The 23,132-nt window shown below is 50.5% G+C and overlaps 1 protein-coding gene across 3 annotated transcripts in view; it reads right to left on the bottom strand.

The window, feature by feature from the left end:
- TMEM63C (transmembrane protein 63C) overlaps nt 1-23,132 on the bottom strand; it is a 70,718-nt gene that overhangs the window by 33,832 nt on the left and 13,754 nt on the right. The window contains exons 2-6 of one of the 3 annotated variants that reach the window (XM_080648665.1): nt 22,702-22,843; nt 4,502-4,563; nt 1,769-1,919; nt 1,183-1,262; nt 676-757 (exon numbers count right to left, since the gene is read on the bottom strand). In XM_080648665.1, the coding sequence (XP_080504791.1) occupies nt 676-757; nt 1,183-1,262; nt 1,769-1,918 (312 nt within the window). In that variant the 5' untranslated portion in view covers nt 1,919; nt 4,502-4,563; nt 22,702-22,843. Of the gene's footprint in view, nt 1-675; nt 758-1,182; nt 1,263-1,768; nt 1,920-4,501; nt 4,564-22,701; nt 22,844-23,132 lie in introns of those variants that run through there. The other 2 variants (XM_080648666.1, XM_080648667.1) reach the window with 2 other exon arrangements.

Below are 23,132 nucleotides of genomic sequence, written 5' to 3' on the forward strand. Positions count from 1 at the left end.
TCTGTGATGCTTCAGCTCCGTTCCATCGTGGTTGAGTGCCTTCCTTGTCCCTTTTTCCTTCATACACGCACCACTGCCCTGTATGCCTCTGTCTGCCTCTCACCCAGGGAGAAAGTGCCATGAGGCAAAGCTGGCTCCATGTTACTCACTGCCCAGTGCCCAGCCTCCAGACCTGTGGCTGCCCCCACAGCAGGCGCTCCCAGCAACTGGCTGAATGAACAAACAGGCCACAGCGGGGGACTGGCATTCGACAGGAAAGAGAAGGAAGGACGGGCAGATTGGGAGGCCCTGCCTAATATCTCGAATCTTCTATGTGAAGAAGGAGGTGAGTCCTTGGCTCCGAGTGGGAGCTTGGGGCAGGACTGGGGCTGCGAGAAGGGTTGGGGATTTGGGGAGAGTAGCCATATTAGTTTCTAAAGCCCCTTTACAATATTAGAACCATCCCCTACTTCCTTGGCACCCTAGGAGGTAGGTACGGCTGCGATCTCCATTTTTCTGACCGGGAAACTGAGGCTTGGCAAAGCTGAGGAATGTGTCCATGGTCACATTGCCAGAAGTGGGCGGGTCTGGCTGACTTCAAAGCCCTTAATTAGGATCAGGTTCCTTCCTGCACACAGTAGGGCTGCTGCTGAGCCAGGACCCCCACCCTGCCGGCCAGGCCTGCCCAGCACTCACCTTGTCCTTGTGCTCCATCTCCAGGGGAATATCAGAGGGAGACGTCTTCTCACTCTGCTCCCCGTAGATCAGCGAGGCCAGGCTGCCGGAGGAAAAGCATCGGAGAGGCAGAAAGGAGAGAGAGGCCTCAGGGGCCTGCCCTGCTTCCCTCCTGCTCCCTGGGCCGAGGGCTGCAGTCACCTCCTGCCCAGTAGCAGACACACCTGAGCTGTTTGCTGAGCACACAGCTTTGGATACACATGGTGATCACCCTGTTTCCAGGTGCCCAACACATCTTGGGAGTCACGGGATCCAGAAAGCCTGAGTCTGAGAAAAAAGTGGCCTTGTGCCCAGAGATGGCTGCCCTCCAAGTCACCTTCGTGTGGGGAGGGGCAGGGCAGGGCAGGGGAGGGGATGGGGGATGAGATGCCACCCGTTGACGCGATGCCTGCTGACTGCTTGGGCACGGGTCAGAGCACGTTCTCCAGGGAGCAAGCAGCTCTTGGCATGACCCCAGCGCCTCCTCACCTGTCATTGTGTATCAGCAGACCCAGGCGCCCATAGTCCCACGCGGCTTTCCGGAGGAAGGAGTAAATGAAAACGATGAGCTACAGGCCAGAAGGGAGAGATGGGCAAGAAGCTTGCGATGCCTTCCCCTGGGCCGGCCCCAGCATTTCCCTGCAGAGACCCTGCCCTGAGGTCCTGGGACTCCCCCAGGCGGTAGCCATCTGTCGAGGAGTCATGCCTTATGCCCAGCAGCTTCTGGGTGCAGAGCGGATGCTCAGAGTTTGTTGAATGAAGGCGCTGGGGCATGTTTAGAATTATTGAGCAAGACTCCCCTTGAAGAAATCAGCAAGGGGAGAGTGCCGGGAGGCCCCAGGGCACTGCCAGGGAGCCTCCGGACAATGGCACATGGAAGGCGGCCTGTTCTTCCAGCCCCTCCTTCCCAAGGCCCACCCGGACCACACTGGGTGGGACTGTCATTCAGGGAGTCCCCACACGGTGGCTGGTGTCCATTGAACAGCTGGGGTCCCTGTGGCATCACTTGTGAAAGTGCGACTGTCCGCCCCCAGCTGAGACCTCCCGTCTGCCCACAGCCCTGCCCAGGACTCACCACCCACAAGATGATGTTGATGACCAGCACGGTGGGGATGCCTCCGAAGGGCTGTCCCTGCAGGACGGTGCTCCGAGAGCGAAAGCAGTCACTCGCCGTCAGGTTCTTCGCCTTTTCCACCACATTCAGGTTGCCCGACGAGGCAGCCATCCTGGGGAACAGAGGAGTGTCCAGGTCAGACACAGGAATCTCTTTGCAAGACGCAGGATCCTGCCGGGGAGTTGGGGGAGGTGCACCGAGTACCCAGTGCCAGCTTGGAACTGATGGAGGCAGGAGGGTTGCCCTGAGATGGCACGCAGCCCCACCCTGTAAGAGAACAACCTCCTCGAACCCGGGGCCGCGATGGCAGAGTATCCCAGCTCGCCGTGGAGCGCGTACATTGTGCACTACTTGACCCCTCTACAAAAATAATTGCAAAATGCACATCTCAATTGTCTTCTTAATTCTACCTTTATAAAGCTTTTCTTGGATATAAGTGATCAAACTTCATAAAGGTGGATCGGATATGAGTGGAAATATGAGGTTCAGGGGATGAAGCCACTGCATTCACGGGACACCCACGCAGACAGGGCCCCCTGGTGTTCACCTCTAACATCCTACGAGTCTCAGATCCAGTTCCTAGAAGAGGCAATAGCTCCAAAGACTAAATTAGGTAAGAATGGGCTCAGTAAATGTCACTGTCTAACGCTGACCTTGAACCCGGGAGATCAGCACCTGCCAATCCAGTGAGCCTGAGCATTCTGGGAAGACTCGGTTGCAGGGGTTACGGTCACTGGATCCGTGTTCTTCGGGCATGGATAGGAGTGGAAAGCGTGGGTAAAAACTGGAGGCCACTGAGAGCTGCTTGGGCTTATCTGCAAAGTTGTCCTGATTTTAAAAGATCATTTGTTTGGGCTCCAGACCTCATCTCACTCTTCGTTTTCATTCAAGAAAAGTAGGCTCATTCATTCATTCATTCATTCAACAAATATTTAGTGAACAACTGCCTTGTGCCAGACTAATGCTGATGAGTATCAGTGAACAAGACAAATAAAATCCCTCCCTCATGGGATTCTGGTGGGAAGAAGCAGTGCAGGGGTGAGGGTGAGGTTAGAATTGGAAAGCGTGTAATTGGGGAAGGCCACACGGAGAGGATGACATTTGAGCAAAGACTTGAGAGAGCGAGCAAACCATGCAGCTACGGGGGACAGGGCACTGCAGGCAGAGCCAATGTTGCCTAGGGTGCTGAGGAACAGCAAATAGCCCAGGTGGCTGGACAGGGGAGAACAAAGGGCACAGATGGGGGGGTGGGGAGCCAGGGAGTGACATGAAATGAGTTATATATTAACAGATTCACTTTTTTTCTCTCACCTGAGGATATTTTTTCCATGGATTTTTAAAGAGAGAGTGGAAGGGAGGGAGAGACAGAGAAACATCAATGTGAGAGAGATACATTGATTGGTTGCCTCCTGCATGTGCCCTGACCAACCAGGGCCGGGGATTGAGCCTGCAACTGAGGTACGTGCCCTTGACCAGAAATGAACCCACGACCCTCCAGTCCACAGGCCGATGCTCTATCCACTGAGGCAAACGGGCTAGGGCAACAGGTTCACTTTGATCCCTGTCTTGGGAATAAATGGGGTGGGGGCAAGCAGAGAAGTAGAAGCAGAGAGGCCCGTTCGAGGGAATTGTAGTAATCCAGGCAGAAGGTAATGGCAGCTTGGACCAGGATGGAAGCAGGAGAGGCAGTGAGATGTGGTCAGGTGTTGGAGCTATTCTGAAGGTAAAGCCAACAAGGTGCGCTGATAGGTTGGATGGAGAGTGTTCCAATGCCTGGAACACAGGGAGTGCCACGTAGGTGTTTGTAAAATGAAAAGCGGACTCAGAGTTCCAGGGGACAGAGTGGAATGGTTTCAGGAACCAGGGAGAGTTAGGAGGTGGGGATGGAGAGGGAATAAAGGTGAAAGGCCTGTCATGCAGGAGATGGGTGATAGCCTGGGAGTCTGGGCTTACTGTCCTAACTCACAAAAATAGGGAAGAAAGGGCACAGTGAGAAAAAGGGAAAAGAGCACAAAAGTCACCGTCCTCCCCTCCAAATCAGCCTCTAACAGGAGCAGGGAGCCTCTTGCTTATCTTACGTTTCCCTACTTTCTGCTCCCCTCTCCTTCTGTGTAGGCTAGTGGTCGGCAAACTCATTAGTCAAGAGAGCCAAATATCAACAGTACAACGATTGAAATTTCTTTTGAGAGCCAAATTTTTTAAACTTTAACTATAAAGGTAGGTACATTGTTATTAACTTAATTAGGGTACTCCTTCGATCGCACTGTACGTGCGCGCCCGCACGTGGTATTTTGTGGAAGAGCCACACTCAAGGGGCCAAAGAGCCGCATGTGGCTCGCGAGCCGCGGTTTGCCGACCACTGGCCTAGGCTGCCCACTGTTTTATTATAACCAGGTCACTGGTTAACCCGTTTACACGAAGACGGTTAGTAAAATGTAAACTTGTAGTAGTTTACATGGAACATGGTACGTTTTAGCAGCTTTCTGCCAGAGGGTCGGAGTCGCAGGGATGGCATTTCTGGGGTCTCTTGGTGGATGCGGTAGGCATCCATCCAGCTTACAGTGCTGGTCACCTGCGGCAGAAGCTACAGTTCTGCTGGTGGCCACTAGGGGGAGCCCGCGCTGAGGAAGCAGATGGGGAAAGGGGGAGGGAGGTGAATCTGGCGGGTCTGAAGGCCTTGGTGAGAATTCTTACCTGGGTCAGTTCTCCAGTGAGGGTCCAACTCAGGCCTGGAGGCTCCACTCAGTTCCCGGCTGCTGCAAAGGAACATATACAGTGGGGAGACCAGGAGACTTAGTTACCCAGGCCTCTTCTCTGGCAACGACATCGCTCAGGGCCCCTTCCCTCATCTCTATGCTCTGGAAGCTCGTCCTTTATCACACGTGTGTTTTACAAATAGTCTTCCCCAGTCTGTTCATTTTCATCACAGTGTCTTTTGAAGCATCAAGATTTTGAATTTTGACACAGTCCAATTCATCCAGTTTTCTTTTGTGGACCATACATTTGGTAACATATCTAAGAAATCTTTGCCTGACTCAAGGTCTTAAAGATTTTGCTCCTTAAAATATTATAATTTTAGGGAGGCAGGAGCAGTGTGAATGGGGGGAGAAGGAGGGATATCTGTAACACTTTCAAAAATAAAGATAAGTTTTAAAAAATCCTATAATGTTAGCTCTTACATTGAAGTCTATGACCCATTTTGAGTTAATTTTTACGTATGATGTGAGATAAGAGTCCAAGTTCACCCTTTGCCATGTGGCTATCCAATGGTCCCAGCTCCATTTGTTGAATCCTCACCTTTAAAACGAGGCCAGTGGCTTATACACCTGTCTCGGGTCTGTCTGGGGACTGGCCCCAGGCCCAGGATGTGAGAGCACTTGGAGAACTGCTACACAACCATAAGGACTGTTGTTATTATTTGCTTAATACTATGCATGCGGAGGGGGGAGGGGTCCTGGGCTGAAGAGCTTTGGGCACCCATCTGGCTCCAAGAAGGAGGGTTGCATTCCGGATGCTGCTCTTTTCCACTCAACTCCCACTCCCTCATCCTCTCCCATTCCAAAAGCATCCCTCCCTCTCCTCCTCCCCCCTTTCATCCCTTTCCCCTTCCTTCCACAAAGAAGGGTTGAGTACCTAGCCCAAGCCAGGCATCATGCCAGGCTCTGGGGGCCTGGAAGGCTGGTTCCCACCCACATGAGGCTGCGAGGCTCGCTGAGGAGACATGCAAGTGGGCAGGCAAAGGCTACCACATGTCCCCTAGCTAACAGCTGGGGTAAAGGGAGCCATGGGAGAAGTCAGAGGAGCCTTCTGCAAGGAAGTGACCTCCAGGGGGAGCCGTGAGCAGGTGCAGGAAGCAGCACAGTGCAGTGGGGAAGTATGGGTAGAGGGCACTGGCCTGGCAGAGCCCAGAGGGGAGACTGAGCGTGGCATGATAAGAAAATGGAAATGAAGACTCGGGGCTAGCGTGGGGGATGGCTTACGGGCTTGTTCTTTCATTTGCTCATTTATCCCTTAACAAGAATTCACTGAGTAGCTACTCTTGCCAGGCCTTGGATAGACCCTGGAGATATAAACATGAGGTCCTCTTTGTGGGGTTCACAGCCTTTGGGATTTGGGAGGAGGGTTGCTGTGGGAGGTCTGGCCCGGGTTGCTGTTCTGCCGGGAGGCCCCCCCATTACAAGGTCCCAGCGTCGAAGCTTGGAGTGGTGGAGCCCATCCAGCAGGCTGGGTCGGGCCCAGCCTGAAGGGGAGGGAGGAAGGAAAAGAGAGAAGAGGGCTCCCCCCACCTTACCACCCTCCTCAAGCCGCAAGTGGAGACAGTAATGAGGGAGACTGTTGCCATGGAAATCTAGTATAGCACCCCACCTTTTCTCTTCGCCCCTAAACCATGCCTGGACCTTCTTCCCTTCTGGAGGGAAAGTTAGCTTTTGAGTGTGAAGAAGAGAGACATGAAGCTTTCTGGTGATCAAAGAACCACACTGGAAAGAACGAAGCTTGAAATCTGAGTCGGTTAAAGGAACATGGAGCAGAGGCACCGATCTGCCTGTTGTGGGGGTGTGGTGGGGGTAGGGGTGGGAAGAGGGGGTCATCAGAGAACGCCTCTCTTTGGCGGTGAATTTCATGGAACAGACTGACTGGGTTAAATCCCAGATCCATTCTTGCTAGCTCTGTGTGACCATGGACCATCAGACCTCCTGAGCCTCAGTTTCCACCTCTGGAAAGTGGGGATAATAACAGTACTGCCGCACAGGTCATTGTAAACATGAAATAAAATAATTCCTATAAAGCCCTCTGCACTGTCCTTGAGAACTGTGTGTGTTTAATATTAGCCCAGACTGGACCATCCCTAGTACCCTTCCACCTACTCTGTTCTGGAACCAGAAGAAGAAAGATGTGGAGTATGGGAAGAATCGTCCAGTACCCCACAAACTGCAGCCAGTAGGGGACTGCTGCCTCTGTGCTTGGAGAGCAAATGGGAGGGCACACCCACCTTCTCCCCTAACCCTGTCCCCCCAGAGTTCACAAAGCCAGAGCACCTGAATCCACCCACTCCCCACCCCCCGCTGCCATATGACCTTCTCAGTCTCTTCAATAATTCATCACCTTTTTGTTAACCACAAAAAAGGTTATTTCCCATGGTTCTCAACCTTGAGAACATAAACTGGAGTTCCTGGCCGTGGGCACCCCCTCCCAGCTCCCCTTCTGCTCTGGGATGCTCCTCACATCCACTTCCATGCCCACTGCTCTCAGATCGGCCACCCGAGCCCCCTTTCCAGGACAGCAGCTTGGTGGACCAGGTTCGCAGATCCTTTGGAGGAGGGGAGTGTCACTGTAATGAGGGTTCTGGTTAATGTCCTTCCCCGCCCACCATGCCAGCTGGCCACCATGCCAGCTGGCCGTGCAGCTTCTCCTTAAGCCTGTCCTCACTCTAAACTGCCCTGGGGCCCCAATCTCCTCCTATCTCCACACCAAAGAATTGTTTACCCAACTTAATATATGCAGAAACTGGGTTGCCAGTAGGCTAAGAGATTTGCCTAAGGCTGGGGTAAGTGGTGGATTTGGGATCAGAATTTGAATTTATGGCTCCCCATTCAGTGCTCTGGGGCTTGGATCAGTGAGTCCTCAGTGTGGGGTGGGGTACTGGAATGAGCTGGAAGGTGTTTAGTAGATCCAGATACTCACACCCAACTCCAGACTTTAAGAATGAAAATCTCCAGTCATTTCTTATGTACAGCCAACATAGAGAAACACCAGCTTAACATTATGAGGGCTACTGGCATCTGAATAAGGAGTTATTGAACATCTAAAATGTTTTCTAACTCCCTCTAAATAAGGAGGGAGAATAAAGAGATTTTGGGGTAAAGGATGGTAGCTCAGTGTCCTTTAAACCAGTGGTCACCACTTTCGGACCTCACGGACCACCGGTTGGCGACTGCTGCTTTAAACCATGTTGCAATGGGGCACTCATGAGACCTGCCCTTATAGCCTCCTCTCAGGAGCTCTCCCCTCCCTCACTCCCAGCTGAGTCTGAGGAAATCTGTCTGGAGACCTACAGAGGCCACACCCTCTCTTCACTTGAATCCGCAAACTCTTGCTTTTCTCCAGAGGTTACTGGCATGGCCTCTTCTTCATGGGGCACCATGCCTGCCCCTCTGTCCTGTCCTCAGGTCTCAGGGCTACTTACACTGCCCTGACTGAGCTTAAGCCACTTCCTCTTGGGGTGGCTGGAACCTTGGTCTCCTCAGCATTTACAGCCCCTGGGCCCAGCTCAAATGGAAATCTAGCTGGGCCCAGGGGCTGTAGCAGCCTAGTGTGTGCCTTGTCCCCATCCTCTTTACACAGTTGGCCTTTGCTACCACTGCCTGGCACTATTCTCTCCATTTTGCAGGCACACGAACAGCCAGTTCCCCAGCAAATCTGTGGGCTCCTTGATGGCAGGTCCCTTGTCACTGTGGTCCTCCCACAACGACCAGCATGTTGTAGGCCTCAGTGAAAGACAGATGCTCCTGTATCCAGGGCTACCCTCAGGAGCAAGTCTTGCTCTCCAGCTCACAGCATGGAGTAGAGGGAACATATGATTTGGGATCGGGAGATTGGGTGTAAATCTGGACCTATTGTTTATTAACTGCACTTTAACCTGCTGCTGCTCAGTTTTCTTTTCTATAAAATGGATATGATTATGTCCATCCTGCCTACACCAGGGTGGCTGTGAGAGTTAAAGGAGAAGGTATGTGGAGACATTTCTGTAAACTAGGAGTACCACAAATGTTGAATGTTGCCTTTGCTATCTTCTTCCTAGGACTGAGGTCAGACTTCCTTCAGAAGCTCCAAATGGCCCCCTCAGATGCCCCTGAAGCCCCAGAATAGGATGAGTGGACTAGAGTTCCACCTTGCCATCCAGCCCACTACAATAATAAGGCAGCCAGCCAGCATTTGGGAGCAGCAGAAGGGCGCTCAGCACCAGGGACAGCGCCACAGGCCTGATGCAGCTACTGCTGTGGCTGCTGCTTTTCTTTGCCAGGGTTCTGTGGGTAGCGCCCGTACCTGCTGATGCCCCTGGCCCAATAACAACAATAACCGCTAACATCTACTGAAAGATTTCTATGTGCCAGGCAGTGTGCCAGCTTTCTTAATGCACCTATCAGATGGCACGTTGGGTCTAGTCAATGGCCTTTAGCATCCATTCCCCCCTCTTTCTAATGTGCCTTGCTATACTGCAGAAGCTAGAAAGTTAAAAACTACATTTCCAGCACCCCCTCGCAGCGGGAGCTCTGACTGCAGAGTGGGTTCCATCAATTACAGGCACTGGAGGTAGATTTATAAGGCGGAAGGGATGGGGGCCTCCTTCCTGCTGCTTGGGCTGTGTTCTGCTGACAAGCAATGCCGAGGAGAGGAAGCAGTTCTCTGCAGCAGACCAGTGCCCAGCCTCTGGGTCCTGGAGGGTGAGGGGTGGATGAGGAGCGAGAGGCAATGGTGGTGCAGGCTGCAGAGGCTCCCTGACCCTGTGAGCTTGCCGGTGAGGCTCCAGGCAGTGCTGAGGAGCTGTTTGTCTGGTGCAGCAGTTCTGCTCTGTTCTGAAGACCCATATTTTAACTCTTCCGATGATTTTGTGAGCACAGAATTCCCTGCATTAAATTCTGCTTTGCTTAAAGTTCTTAGAGTGGGTTTTGCTTCCTAAACAAAGAACAGGTAGGTTCTGCTAATATCCTATCTTATGGATGATGAATCTTGGGCAGAGAGGGAAAGTAACTAACTAGTCCAGGTCAGGCAGCCACTGAGCAGTGAGACCTGAACCCAGGGCACTTGACTCCCCAGCCCCCTCCAGGAATGGTGCCCCCAGGCTGAAGAGAGAAGCTAAATGGGGAAGAGCCAACGCTGACAGGAAGTGCTGGGAACACATTCCAGGCCAGAGTGGGCACAGCCCCTGAGAAAGCCTCAGAAGGGGGAGAAGATGTGGACATTGGCATGGGCCAGGCATGGTACCAGGTGCCTCCTTATGGTTATCTCACTGACCATCACTGACACTGCACAAGCAAGCTGAGAGGCAGCAGCCTAAGAGGTGGGCATCGGTATCCCCACTTTACAGGTAGAGAAACTGAGGCTCACAGAGGTTAAATAATGGGCCTAAAGTCACACAACTGGAGAGAGACAGAGGCAGGACTGGAATCTAAGTGTCTGGCTCCACTACTGCCGGAAACCATCATTGTCCCACTAATAGAGAGATGGGAAAGGGAATCTGGAAGGCTGGTCAACCTGAATTGCTCTGAAAGGTCGGAGCTAATCACTCATTGTTTAGTTGAGATATTGGTAGTTGAAGCAGCCTCCACCTGTTACTCTTATGTAAATTCTTGCTGATTGGCTATTATTGGAATTTCCTGCCTAAAGGATATGAGTGTATCCCATAACCTTAATAAAAGGGATAGCAAGGCCAGAGGAGGGGGGAAGGACTAGAGGTGGGCTCCCGCCTGGCCCCCAATATTCCCAAATTAATACTTTTCCAAGTCTCTTTTCATTTGTGTGCTGGCCTTCTCCAGAACCCGAACCCGAACCCTGAACCACGCGGGACGTGAAAAGGATTCCCACATCTGGCGCCTGAACGCGGGACATCTGGAGGAGATGATATTTTTTGCCTAGAGCGAAGGAGGAAAAATGCACCAAGAAAAGGTGTGGAAAAAATTCACCGAGGAAACGGTGAGGGAAATTCACCGCACCCAAAGCCCACGGCCAGCTGCAGCGTGGCGATCTGTAAGTAGGGTGGGAACGTCTTTTTCAGCCAGGCTAATGGGGAAGAATTAGAATTTTGGTTTGTATGCTTAAGGAAGGTATTCTTTTATAGTTTTTGTTTGATGTTATAGAACATAACCCTTGGTTTCCTGAAGAAGGTACATTAGGTCTTGAGTGTTTGGCAAAAAGTTGGTCAAAATTTGAAAAAAAGCTCAGCAGCAGGAAAAAACTTACCTCAACAAACTGTTTCTCCCTGGGGAACACAATATTGCGTTTGCCAGAGCCTTTTAGAGAGGCTGAGGAAGAGCCTCCTCCCCTGGTTCCCTCCGCTCATCCTCTCTGAGCGGGAAGAAAAATTGGAGGAATGGCCTTTATGGCCCCCTCCACCTCCATGTCCTAACCCTGAAACATTTAATTCGCCGCCAACAGAATCATCTATACAGAGAGCCATCAGAGAAGGAATGAAGGACATGTCGGTGGGAAAAGGCTTGTTTTTCCTGTTATACAAGTAGCTGACCCACAGCTCCCAAATCAGATAATAAGACACCATGAAAAAATTGATTTTAAAATGATAAAAGCTTTGCGAGAAAATGTTGTTCAAAACGGTCCAACGGCTCTTTTTACAGGAGAAATTATGGATAATATTTCTGAAGCATTCTTAGCTCCTTATGATTGTTATTCTCTGGCTCGTGCAACTCTGGATGGAGGAGATTATTTACTATGGAAGGGAGAATATTTGGAGAAATGTCAAGAGCAAGCCCGCGCAAATGGAGGGCCGAATGCTCAAATAACTTATGAAATGCTGGCAGGACTGGGACAGTATATGGATGTACAAAATCAGCTACATTATGTGCAACAGGCGTATGAACAAATTAGACTTTGTGGAAGAAAAGCTTGGTGGGCTTTACCAACAAAAGGGGACCCTGAGGGAGCTTTTAGTAAATGTATGCAGGGACCTACAGAGTCATTTTCTGATTTTGTGGCTCGTCTCACTCGAGCAGTGAGACGACAGATTCAACATGAGGCAGCAGGAGATATTTTAATTCAGCAATTAGCTTATGAAAATGCCAATGCTGACTGTAAGAAATGCCTGATGCCTCTGAGAAGAAATAGTACCATTACAGAGATGATTCAAGCGTGTCAGAATGTGGGATCAGGCACTTTTCAAGCGAATTGACTCGCTGCTGCAGTAACAGTGGGAAATAAAAGGTGTTAAAAATGTGGGAAAGCAGGACATTTCCAAAAGGAATGTAGGCAACGGAGGACACAAGGTAGCGCTCTAGGGAGAGGTGTAACCACTCAACCTCTGAGAGATTCAATCTCTCGGTGTCCTAGATGTCAGAAAGGGAACCATTGGGCCAGTCTGTGTAGATCGAAATTTCATAGAAACGGGCAGCCTCTAGATCTAGACAGAGGGCATGGTCAATGGAAACGGCCAGAGGGGCGCCCCCCACCCCCGTCATCAATAGGGGAAATCTGCCCTGCAAGGCCCACAGTGGATTCCCTCATCCGAGCAACTCCAGGAAGCACAAGCCTGGATCTTAACAGCACTATAGCGGTCACTTTGACCCCCAATATTGCTCGGCAAGCTATTCCTACAGGAATTTGGGGACCTGTTCCACCGGGAACTTTAGGATAAACTTAGGGAGGAGTGGAAACACTCTGAAAGGACTAACTGTTCTGCCTGGAGTCATTGATTCAGATTATGAAGGAGAAATTAAAGTTATACTAGAATGTAATCATGTTATGCAAATTACTCCAGGACAAAGAATTGCTCAGATATTACTTCTACCTTATGTTCAGCAAGGTGAGGCTACAAATAGGAAAAGAGGAATGCAAGAATTTGGAAGCTCGGACATCTATTGGATACATGAAATTAGCAAAACCCGTCCTATGATTAATTTAAGAATAGAGGGAAAACAATTTAGGAGTCTGGTGGACACTGGAGCGGATGTTAGTGTTATCAGCAAAGAATTCTGGCCTCCAAGTTGTTCCACGGCAGAAGCTATGGGCTCAGTTAAGGGGGTAGGAGTTCCTGATGACACACAACGTAGTGCTGCAGTGTTAAGGTGGTGAGATGAGGAAGGACAGACAGGATGGTTTCAGCCCTACGTCATCTCTGGAACTGCAGTCAACTTATGGGGCCGGGATGTTTTAGAAGGTTTACAGGCATGTATTATTACCGGCAAAGGACAGCCGTTAATGACTCAGATAGGATATCAACCGTTTTAGGAGCGGTCACTGCTCAGTCTCCTCACCCTCATGCTGATCAGATGATAGACCTGTATGGGTGGATCAGTGGCCATTAACCAAGGAGAAATTAAGTCACATTCATGAATTAATACAAGAACAAATAGAAGCTGGTCACATAGAGCCTTACAATAGTCCTTGGAATATGCCTATATTTACAATCCCTAAAAAGGCGACAGGAAAATGGCGATTGTTACATGATCTTAGAGCAGTTAATGCTACTATGCACACCATGGGAGCTTTACAACCTGGACTCCCAGCGCCTTCACAAATCCCTTTAAATTGGTCTCTCATAGTAGATCTTAAAGATTGTTTTTTCACCATTCCCTTGGCACCTCAAGATAAACAGAGATTGGCATTTTCAGTGCCATCTATTAATAATATAGAACCCATGAAAAGATATCAATGGAAGGTTTTACCTCAAGGAATGGCCAATAGTCCTACTTTGTGTCAAAAATATGTGGCTCAAGCTGTTCAGCCTTTAAGAGACAAATACTCCCAATGTTACATTATTCATTACATGGATGACTTGCTCTTAACAAGCCCACGGGAAGAGCAGACTTTGGCCATGTTTTCCCAATTAGAAAAGGAGTTCCCTAAGTGGGGCTTAAGAATTGCTCCAGAAAAGGTACAGAAAGAAATACCTTTCCAATATCTGGGAACCATAATTGAAAACCAACGCATTAGGCCTCAGAAGGTGGAGATAAGAAAAGGTTGTCTTAAAACTTTAAAGGACTTTCAGAAATTATTAGGGGACATTAGCTGGTTAAGACCTTATCTGAAGATCTCTACATGAGAAATGACAAACTTATTTAATTTACTTAGAGGTGACTCTAATCTTTCCTCTCCCTGAACATTAACAGATGAAGCTAGGAATGAGTTGCTACGAATTGAGCAGGCAATTTCCTCAGCCCAAGTAGCACAGGTACAGCCCGATTACCTTTATTGGGACAAATTAACCCTACTGCAAATAGTCCCACTGGAGTCATCTTTCAAAATAAAAACTCTCCTGCCATTATTGAATGGGTCCACCTAGGGCATCAAGCCTCTAAAACTGCAGTTACATATGTAGAACTATTGGCCCAATTAATATTTCAAATTAGAAAACGTTGTAAACAGCTTAGAGGGCAAGAGCCTCAGCGTATCTACCTCCCCCTCACTGGGAAGCAATTAGAAATGTTATTTCAGACTGATATAAATTGGCAAATTGGGTTAAGTGGATATTCAGGGGAACTTAGCTGTCACCTATTAAAAGATAAATTACTACAATTTTTATATAATACCTCCATCATTATACCAAAAAATACTAGACAGGAACCTATTCCTGGAGCTTTAACTGTTTTTACTGATGGATCATCTAATGGGAAAGCTGCCTATCATACAATAAATTCAGACCGAGTCATACTGACCAGTCATACTTCTGTACAAAGAATTGAACTAGAAGCTATGAAGGCTGCATTGCAGGATTTCCAAGAGCCTCTTAATATCATCTGATTCCTTTTACGCTGCAAACTTAGTGAATAGAATTGAAACTGCCTGGTTGAAAGGTTTAGTGACCAAAGTTTATTTTTACTATTTAAACAAGTTCAGCAGATTGTACAACAGAGACAATATCCTTTTTATATCACTCACATCAGGGCTCATAGTGTCTTACCTGGTCCTTTAACAAAAGGAAATACACATGCTGATCAATTGGTTGCTTTATTAAAAGAAGCCTTAGAATCTCATCAGCTTTTACATCAGCCTGCCAAAATGCTGTCTAAACAATTCTCAATCACTTGACAACAGGCAAAACAGATTATTAAGGAATGTCCCACTTGCATGTTACATCTACCCCAAGGGCCTAACACAAGAGTCAACCCTAGAGGTTTGCTAAGAGACCATATCTGGCAAATGGATGTAACACATTATACTTCCTTTGGACGCCTTGGGGCATTAAATGTCTCTGTAGACACCTTTTCAAAGGTCCTGTGGGCTACTGCATCTACAGGAGAAACGGCAAAACAGGTTATTAATCATTGCCTAGCTGCTTTTGCTGTCATGGGAGTTCCAAAAATTTTTAAAACTGATAATGGGCCTGCTTACACAAGCTGTCAATTCCAGGAATTTTGTAAAAGGTGGAAAATTCAGCACATTACAGGAATACCATATAATTCCCAAGGACAGGCCATTATTGAATGACAGTATCAGCGGCTAAAATCCCAACTTGAAAAACAAAAAGGGGGGATGATGGAGAAATCACCTGCGGGTAGGCTGCACCAAGCCTTAATTACTTTAAATTTTTTCACTTGTGATGCTGATGGAAAGACACCTATGGAGCTGCATTGGTGTTAGAATAAAACAAAAGAAAATGGTCTAGTTAAATGGAAGGATCCCGAATCTGGTTTATGGAAGGGACCTGATCCATTATTAACCTTTGGCAGAGGGTATGCTTGTATATTCCCAGAGAATTTTTCCAAACCCGTGTGGATTCCTGCTAGAATATTAAACTGCAACAGGGATCCAAGAGAGAAACTAGCCAGACTAATGAGGACCTTGCGCCTGGAGCCACACCATGCAGCTGCAGACAATCAACTACCTCAGCCACAGAGAGCAGCGAGAGCCGGACAAAAAACAGCCCGGAGACCACCTGGGGCATGGGCATGGTAAAAAAGATGGTACAGACGCCTGAGAACGTCTTTCTTGCCATGCTAGCAGTAATCAGCTGTACGCTAATATTACCTGGGGCAAATGGGGAAGTATTTTGGACTTATGTTCCTGACCCTTCATGGGTAAGAACCCTTACGTGGGCTGATCCCCCGCCTAATGTAGTATCCAGGAGGAACATGGGTGGGGCAAGGAAGTAGGGGACTATCACTACTTGCTCCTGGGAGAGGTGCAAAAAATGTAACTAAGACCTTGTCTATACAAAAAGAAATTGACAGCCAGTTTGAAATTGAATTGCCATGACCTTGGGTGAATGTGAGGAGAGCATGAACCAATTCACATGAGACAGAACAGCGCTTAGGGCATAGCAATGCCTCAGTGGAGTTAAGTATTATTTTTCATGTGAGTACCTGGAACTTTGCTGTTTATTTATGGGATGACGTAGCAAATGGCTGACTCCTCCAGTGGACGGAAAGCTCCTGATGACAGAGCCCATGGCTGTGTTTGCTCATTTTTTCTGCTGTGCTGGGCAGAGCTCAGTGCTTTATAAATATTTATTGAAGAAAGGAATGATGGGCAGTGGGGCTAAGGGGGTCTCATTTGGCCCCATGATCTCAAACTCAGTGTTATGGCAGGAGGGGCTCTTTCAAATCCTTTAACCTAAGCCCCTCCTGCCACAGATGAGCAGAGGGTGCTGCTGGCTAACGCTGCCTTGGCTTCCCAGCGCACAGGGCTGGCAGCCCCTGCCCAGCTCTATCTCCATCTCCCCTGGTGCTCTGCTCCATCAGTGCATGGAGGACATGGTGAAATCTTGGGCAGAGGCTGCATTTCTGTCTTGATGTAGAAAAATAATGTGGCACATCTCAGTGTTGTGGAGCAAATACATTCCCCCAGAACCGGTGAAGCTGCGGGCTCCAATTCAACTCTGAGCTATTGCAGTAATTCCCGTCTCCGTGGTAACAAGTCCAGACTAAGCCTTCAGCTAGCAAAGGCCTCTGGGAAAAGCTGCACTCCCCGCCCCTCACAGTGCTGTTCTCTTCCCAGCCTCTTCCCTGCCACCTCCCTACCCTGCAGGGGTCCCGAGCGGACTGAGAAGGGGCAGGGAGAGGAGATGCAGCCATGGCAGACGCCCCACGGATCTCAGAGCCATCCCCAGCTAGAGCCGGGATGAAGGCGCTCAGCAGCAGGAGCACACAGGCAGGATGCGGCTGGTGCCACCCACCCCAGCAACGCCTGCTGCCAGGATGGGCTCTGGTGGATGGTGCCACAAGCCGGGGGAGACAGAGAGACCCAGGCTCTGGAGCCAGGATGCTGAGCCCCACCCACACAAATCCAACCAGCTACTGATGATTCGTCGATGTGTAGAGAGAACCAGCCTTAAATGAACACTTGCTCTTTGTGGGCACTGAGCTAGGATGTGCGGAGGAAAGATAAATCGCAGACGGCTCTGCCCTCAGTGAGAGCACAGTAAAGTGGGGGGAGACCCAAACAATGTGAAAGCAGCCAATCAGAATAAAGAGTAACAGATGCCTGTTCAGCGAAGCAAGCAGGAAGCAGGCGGCAAACAGAGAATACAGACTGCAAGCCTGCCGGCGGCTGGGTTTTCTCTGAGAGGAGACCCAGGAAACTTGACAGTGATGCCTTCTGGGAGAGAAACTAGATAAAGGCCGAGGTAGGGTGAGGACGGCTTGCGTTTATTATATTCTCTTTTTCACTTTTTGAGTTTTGTACTCTGTAGATCTAACCAAAGAAAACAACAATGAGAAGCAAAGCCAACATGAAAAGCATCACCATGTGACAGACACTATCATAGGGTGTGACCCACTTTGTGCTGGGCCCCGAGGAAAGGGCAGCTCTGGCACTGGGGGGCTCGCCCCGCCTCAGGATCTGAGAGCTCTCCTCTGCCAGGGCTGGGTGTGTCTGTCCCTCTGTCTCTGTCCGTCCCTCCGTCTCTGTACCTGTGCGATTTGGGATGTGTAGAGGTACTGGGTTGAATAGTGTTCCTCCCACAGTCATGTCCATCTAGAACAGCCGTGGGCAAACTACGGCCCGCGGGCCGGATCCGGCCCGTTCAGCTGTTCTATCCGGTCCGTGGAGCCAAAAGAGCGGAGGGTTCTCTTGCTCTCCCCTCCGCTCCTTTACTTTGAATTTATATTAGTTCACACAAACACTCCATCCATGCTTTTGTTCCGGCCCTCCGGTCCAGTTTAAGAACCCATTGTGGCCCTCGAGTCAAAAAGTTTGCCCACCCCTGCTCTAGAACCACAGAATATGACCTTGTTGCTGTAACTATGCATGGTGTTGGATGTTACTATGGTGTTCAAGGTGGGAGCTATTGTGGCTGAAGAGAGATTTGAGCCCAGACAGTTTGTGTCCAGCAACCACATTCCCAGCTCTGAGTGCATATGGGGCTTCCCCCTGAAGAGGAGTTGCCCTGTGGAGGCCAGGGGCAGGGCATTTCAGGAGGAGACCACGTCTGTACCAAAGTGGAGGGGGAGCTGGACGCAGACTGTGTTAACGTTTTCCCCTGAGGGAGGTGGGGTCCCCAGATAGGAATGCACCACCCCTTGGGGCAGCAGAGATGGGAGGGACACCAGGCTCTGGCTCCATCTGTCTAAATAGGGCAGGAGACACTGGATGCCAAGGGAGGCGGGGTGGGGGGGTTGGAGAGCCGTGGAGGGGCTCTCTGTGAGCTCAGCTGCTCCAGCGATGGGCGGGGAGCCAGAGGGTAGAGGCTGGGAGTCTGGCTCACATGGCTTCACAGAGCCCGCAGGGCAGAGAGCCCGGAGCACAAGGGGCTGAGAATCACAGGGCTCCTGTGGTGGGCGCTCTATTTATGGATTTGCTTGTATGGCGGGTTAGCTCTGGAGAGAGGGTGAGGGGGTGACTGGCTGGCACAACCTCTGTGACCTATGGTGGCCCCGACGCTTTGGCCCCCACACGGTAGTCTCTGTGTGGCCTCCTCAACTAAAGCACAAGTGCCCAGGCCAGGGGTCAGCCTCGTGATGGCCTTGCTCCTGCCCCTTGGGCTAGGGGGTAGGAAAGCCACTCTGATTCATGCTGAATGAGGATTCAAATAATAGCCTGATTCCAGAGGACAGAACCAGAGGAAATGAGCTCCAGCTGCAGCAAGAGGTATTCTAGTTAGACACAAGGAAGCACTGGCCTGAGATGCTGAAGGAAGAAAGCAGTAGCCATTTCGGGGGGAGACTCATCCTTCTGTCTCACAGTCTGCCTCTCTGGAGGATACTTGGTGGGGATTTCTCTCTCCCCTTCCTTCACTAGCTCCTTCATTTAGTTCCCTCTCCTTTCCTGCTGGCCTCCCACCTTTTGAGCTTAATTCAGCCAGTGCTTGCTAAGGCTCCCACCTGCAGGAGGTGAGAGACCTCCAGGCCCTGCCCAGGACACTTGCCGCCCAGTGGAGAGATCAGACAGTTAAGCCAATGCCTACTTCCAGAGGAAGGGCCAGGCTTTAGAAAGGCACAAGCTAAGGTGATGGGGCTCAGAGACCACGGCCCCAGGGGGGCCAGGGAAGGCTTCAGAGAGGTGGCAGGTGGGATGTCTGGACTGACAGACACCAGTGGGAGCAGGCAAAGGGGACAAATGAGTGGAGGAGGGAAGCAGAGGGTGGAATATTCCAGAAATGGCTGGGTTGACTGGCTTGGCTGCAAAGGTAGGGTGAGAAGGATCTGCTAAAAAAACAGACAGATTGGGGCTAGACCGCAAGGTCCTGCATCTCAGGCTGAATGATCTGCACATCATTTAAAGGGTTTTGGAGGAAGGGCGTGCCATCTGGGCTAGGACCAGGCCTTCTGGATTTTGCTCCTTTCCTAGGACCTCATGAAAGGCACTGGCCCTGATTCTGAGCCCACAGGCTTCCCAGGGGTTCCTCAGGGGAGCGGGTGATTGGCATCTCAAATGACACCTTTCTGTGAGGCCTGTCCTGATGACCCTATTATTAACACAAGTCCCTGGCACTCCCGATCCCCCTTTCCTTCAGTTCCATTGCTTGTACCTCCTTCTAACATACTTCACCCATAGTTTATGCCGTTTATCACCTCCACCCGCATTAGAATGAAGGCCCCATGAGGGCAGAGTCTGTGTCTCTTCTACTGGCTGCTGCATGTTCCAGTGCCAAGCGCGGTGCCTGGAATCCCAACAAATCCATTCATTTGTTGAATGAATCAAGAGAAAAACACCACCCTGCATGAACCAGCAGCAGGGTCTGTCACTTTACTTTTGGCTTCCTGAGTTTGGCATCACCCGAGTGGAAAAATCTCTGGGAAAACCAGACAGAACTACTTCTCCCCTGCTGCGCCTCTCATGCTTGCCAGGAGTCTGGTAAGATCTGGACTGTTCCTCCTCTCTTCCTCTGCCAGAACACCACCCCTTTCCTTCATCTTGGGGTGCAGGCCAGGCGAGGAAAATTTCTGCTAAGGAAAACAAGGGGCTGGCAGCCCCACCCGGCAGTCTGGAAGAACAACTGTGATGGACCGAGCAGAACATCTACAAGTTACTGAGTACCCGTGCGGGCACTGTACAGGTGCTCTGGCATTTGTTCCATTCCTACAAAATGGGTATTATCTTCCCACTTTAAAGATGGAAAAACAGAGGCTCAGAGAAGCTCACTGACACGGACAAGTTCTCCCCATCAGGTGAAGAGTCTGGTTTTGAACATGGCCTCCCTACTCCAACCCAGTGCCCCTTCCTCCATGGCACATGGCCTCCCTTCTGCCAGCTGAGATGCAGGGTGTGACGCTTGCTGTGTTCTCTGTCCAGGGCTCCAGATCATGGGGTGTGTGTGTGTGAGGGGGTCGATTTCTGCTGCTTAGGCTTCCCACCTGAGCTATAGGAGCTGAGGTTTGGGCTACCTCCAAGGGATGAATGAGAACAATGATGTCACATCTGCCACCTGGCTAACTGCAGTGACTGCCTGTTCTGGCCTGTGGCCAGGCATCCTGTCCTCGCTCTGATGTGAATCATGAGGGTTGGAATCTGAAACTGGGCTCCCTGCTTTTGAGGCCCCAGCAAATCCAAGGGAAACCAAACCTCCCCTTGTGGGCAGACACAGCACCTGAGATCCAGGCCTGTCACGGCCGGGCCACAATTGGGGAGGCTTCAGTTGTGGGGCCGCAGGTGGCTGCACTTCCGTTCCTGAGGGTCTCAGTTCTCCCACCTTGAGGGTGGACAGTCTCCAAGCAAATGTGAATGATTTCTTATCATGTGCAAGGAAAATGATAGAGTTTCTGCCTTTGAGGCCCTTAGAGGGCAGGTCAGAGAACAGTCACTAAACGTGCGGTGGGAACCATGGGGGATTAGGTTAATGGGGCAGCAGGTGCAGTTGGGGCGAAGAGGCTTCCATCATGATCAGAACTAACATGTTAAGCACGAAGTAAGTGCTAGATGTGGTTTCAAGCACTTTACAGATCTTAACTTCAATCTCCATAGTACCCTTAGGGTACTGGCGTTACCCCCATTTCACAGATGAAAGGACTGATGTACATAGAGATGACACGGCTCGTAGGTGATGAGCTGAGAATCAGACCCACCTGACTCCAAAGCCTGAGCTCTTTACTTCTATTTGACGCTGCTTCTCCCAGGAACCTAGGCTGGAGGGACAAGGGTTCAGCACCGGGCTGGGCAGTGGGCATGGCCAAGGGACAGAAGTGATATCCGCCTGCGGCTAAGACTCCTTGCCCTGGAGAGCTCTCACAAGGCCAGGCCAAGAAATTATAAGGGAGATGTGAACATCGACCACTTTGATCTGCACAGAAAAGACTTTACCTAAGATTACTTTTCTTGATAATAGCAACGATGGCAATGTACTTGGCCAACAGCCCACACAGGGTAACTTCTTAGTTACCCTGGAAAAGAGATTTTAGGGACACTCTCAAATAAAGAAACCTTATCACAGTTATAGCTTCTCTTGACCAGCCAATCCTTTCTTGATGTTATTAACTTGTCTACTTAATAGGGAAGAAAGCCTCACTTAGATGCTAACTGGCTTCATACCTTCCAGCTTTGGAGGTTTAATCCAGTGGTCGGCAAACTAATTAGTCAACAGAGCCAAATATCAACAGTACAACGATTGAAATTTCTTTTGAGAGCCAAATTTTTTAAACTTAAACTTCTTCTAACACCACTTCTTCAAAATAGACTCGCCCAGGCCGTGGTATTTTGTGGAAGAGCCACACTCAAGGGGCCACGGCATGTGGCTCGCGAGCCACGGTTTGCCGACCATTGGTTTAATCACCTCCTGTCTCTTTCACAAGGGGCGGGGCGGGGTGGGAGTGTTGCTAGGAGTCACCAGATGGGTGGAAGGATAGGAAAGGAGGAGGGGCAGAGGCTGTGGGGGGCAGAGGCTGTGGGGGGGGGGGGGAGGAGGGAGGAGAGGGAAGGAGCTGGTGGAGGCAGGGCAGGGAGGAGGCAGCTGAACCAGGAAGGGCTGCCTGTGCTGTTCTGACCAGCTTATACCTGAGTCCTCTGAGCTGTTCAGTTACAACCTTTAAAAATTTTTTTTGAATGTTTTAATTGATTTTATTTTTTAATATATTTTTATTGATTTCAGAGAGGAAAGGAGAGGGAGAGAGAGGCAGAAACATCAATGATGAGAGAGAATCATTGATCGGTTGCCTCTTCCACACCCCCTACTGGGGATCGAGCCCATAATCCCAGGCATGTGCCCTGACCAGGGATCGAGCCATGACCTCCTAGTTCATAGGTCCATACTCAACCACTGAGCCACATTGGCCAGGCCATTTTAAATGACACTAACGCTTGAGAAGTCAAACGAGATTGAGGTTGACTGTATCACTAAGATCCCTGCCAGCTCTAACTGTCTATGAAGATACCATTTGTCATAACCCTTTCTCAAGGAAAGGGGGTTGAGAGGCAGGGAACTCTCAGAACAGCCAGTCTGGCTGGGCTCTGGGCCTGTCCCAAACCAGGGCCAGCTGGGCAAGAGCCATTCTGGGACCCAGCTGGCAGCCCTGCAGGGGGCATTTCTGTGGAGTAGGGGGCGTCCTAACCAGAGCCAGAGAGCCTTTGGCTCCCTCCCAGGCCCTGGGAGCCAGGGTCCTCTGGAATAGTGTTCTTTGGAGATGGGATGGGCCCATTTTGCACGCCCCCCCCCATCAGGTTGTGGGTTTGGGGGCTTAGAGATGGCCTTTGCCCAGCACTGACAGGAGAGCCTCAGGCCACATTTCCCAGGCTGAGGAAGGAGCTGGTGCAAGGGGCTTAGCCCTGCTGAGTGGGAGAATGGCAAGAGCACCTACCTGGGCAGCAGGTGAGGTTTGGGGCTCAGGCAGATGGGCAGTCACCAGCCGTCCCTCCTCTCGATCTGTCGTCAGGGGCTTCCGAGGGGCCCAGCCACCGCCCAGCTCGACTCCTAACCACAAAGGTGGCTGGTGCAAGGCTCTGTGGCACAGAGACAATGAAGCACTGTCAGTGCCGGCGGGCATGGATCCCAGGCCTCCCCTGGCCTCCTCCCTCCGCCCAAGCAGGCCAGGTCCCTCCCAGGTCCAATATGCTGGTCAGCATCTTTCCCCAAGGCCTGCCTCAGGGGAGCCCTGATGGGGTGAGGGGCACCCTAGATGCAGCTATGACTCTCAATCTGCCCCCCACCTCCACACCCAGCTGCCCACCCCTGGGGTGAGTGAGCAAAGGCCATCCTTCATCTCAGCTGAGCAGGGGCCAGAGGGGAGGG

Source organism: Plecotus auritus, assembly GCF_963455305.1.
Source record: "Plecotus auritus genome assembly, chromosome: 1".
In the NCBI taxonomy this organism is placed as follows: Eukaryota; Metazoa; Chordata; class Mammalia; order Chiroptera; family Vespertilionidae; genus Plecotus; species Plecotus auritus.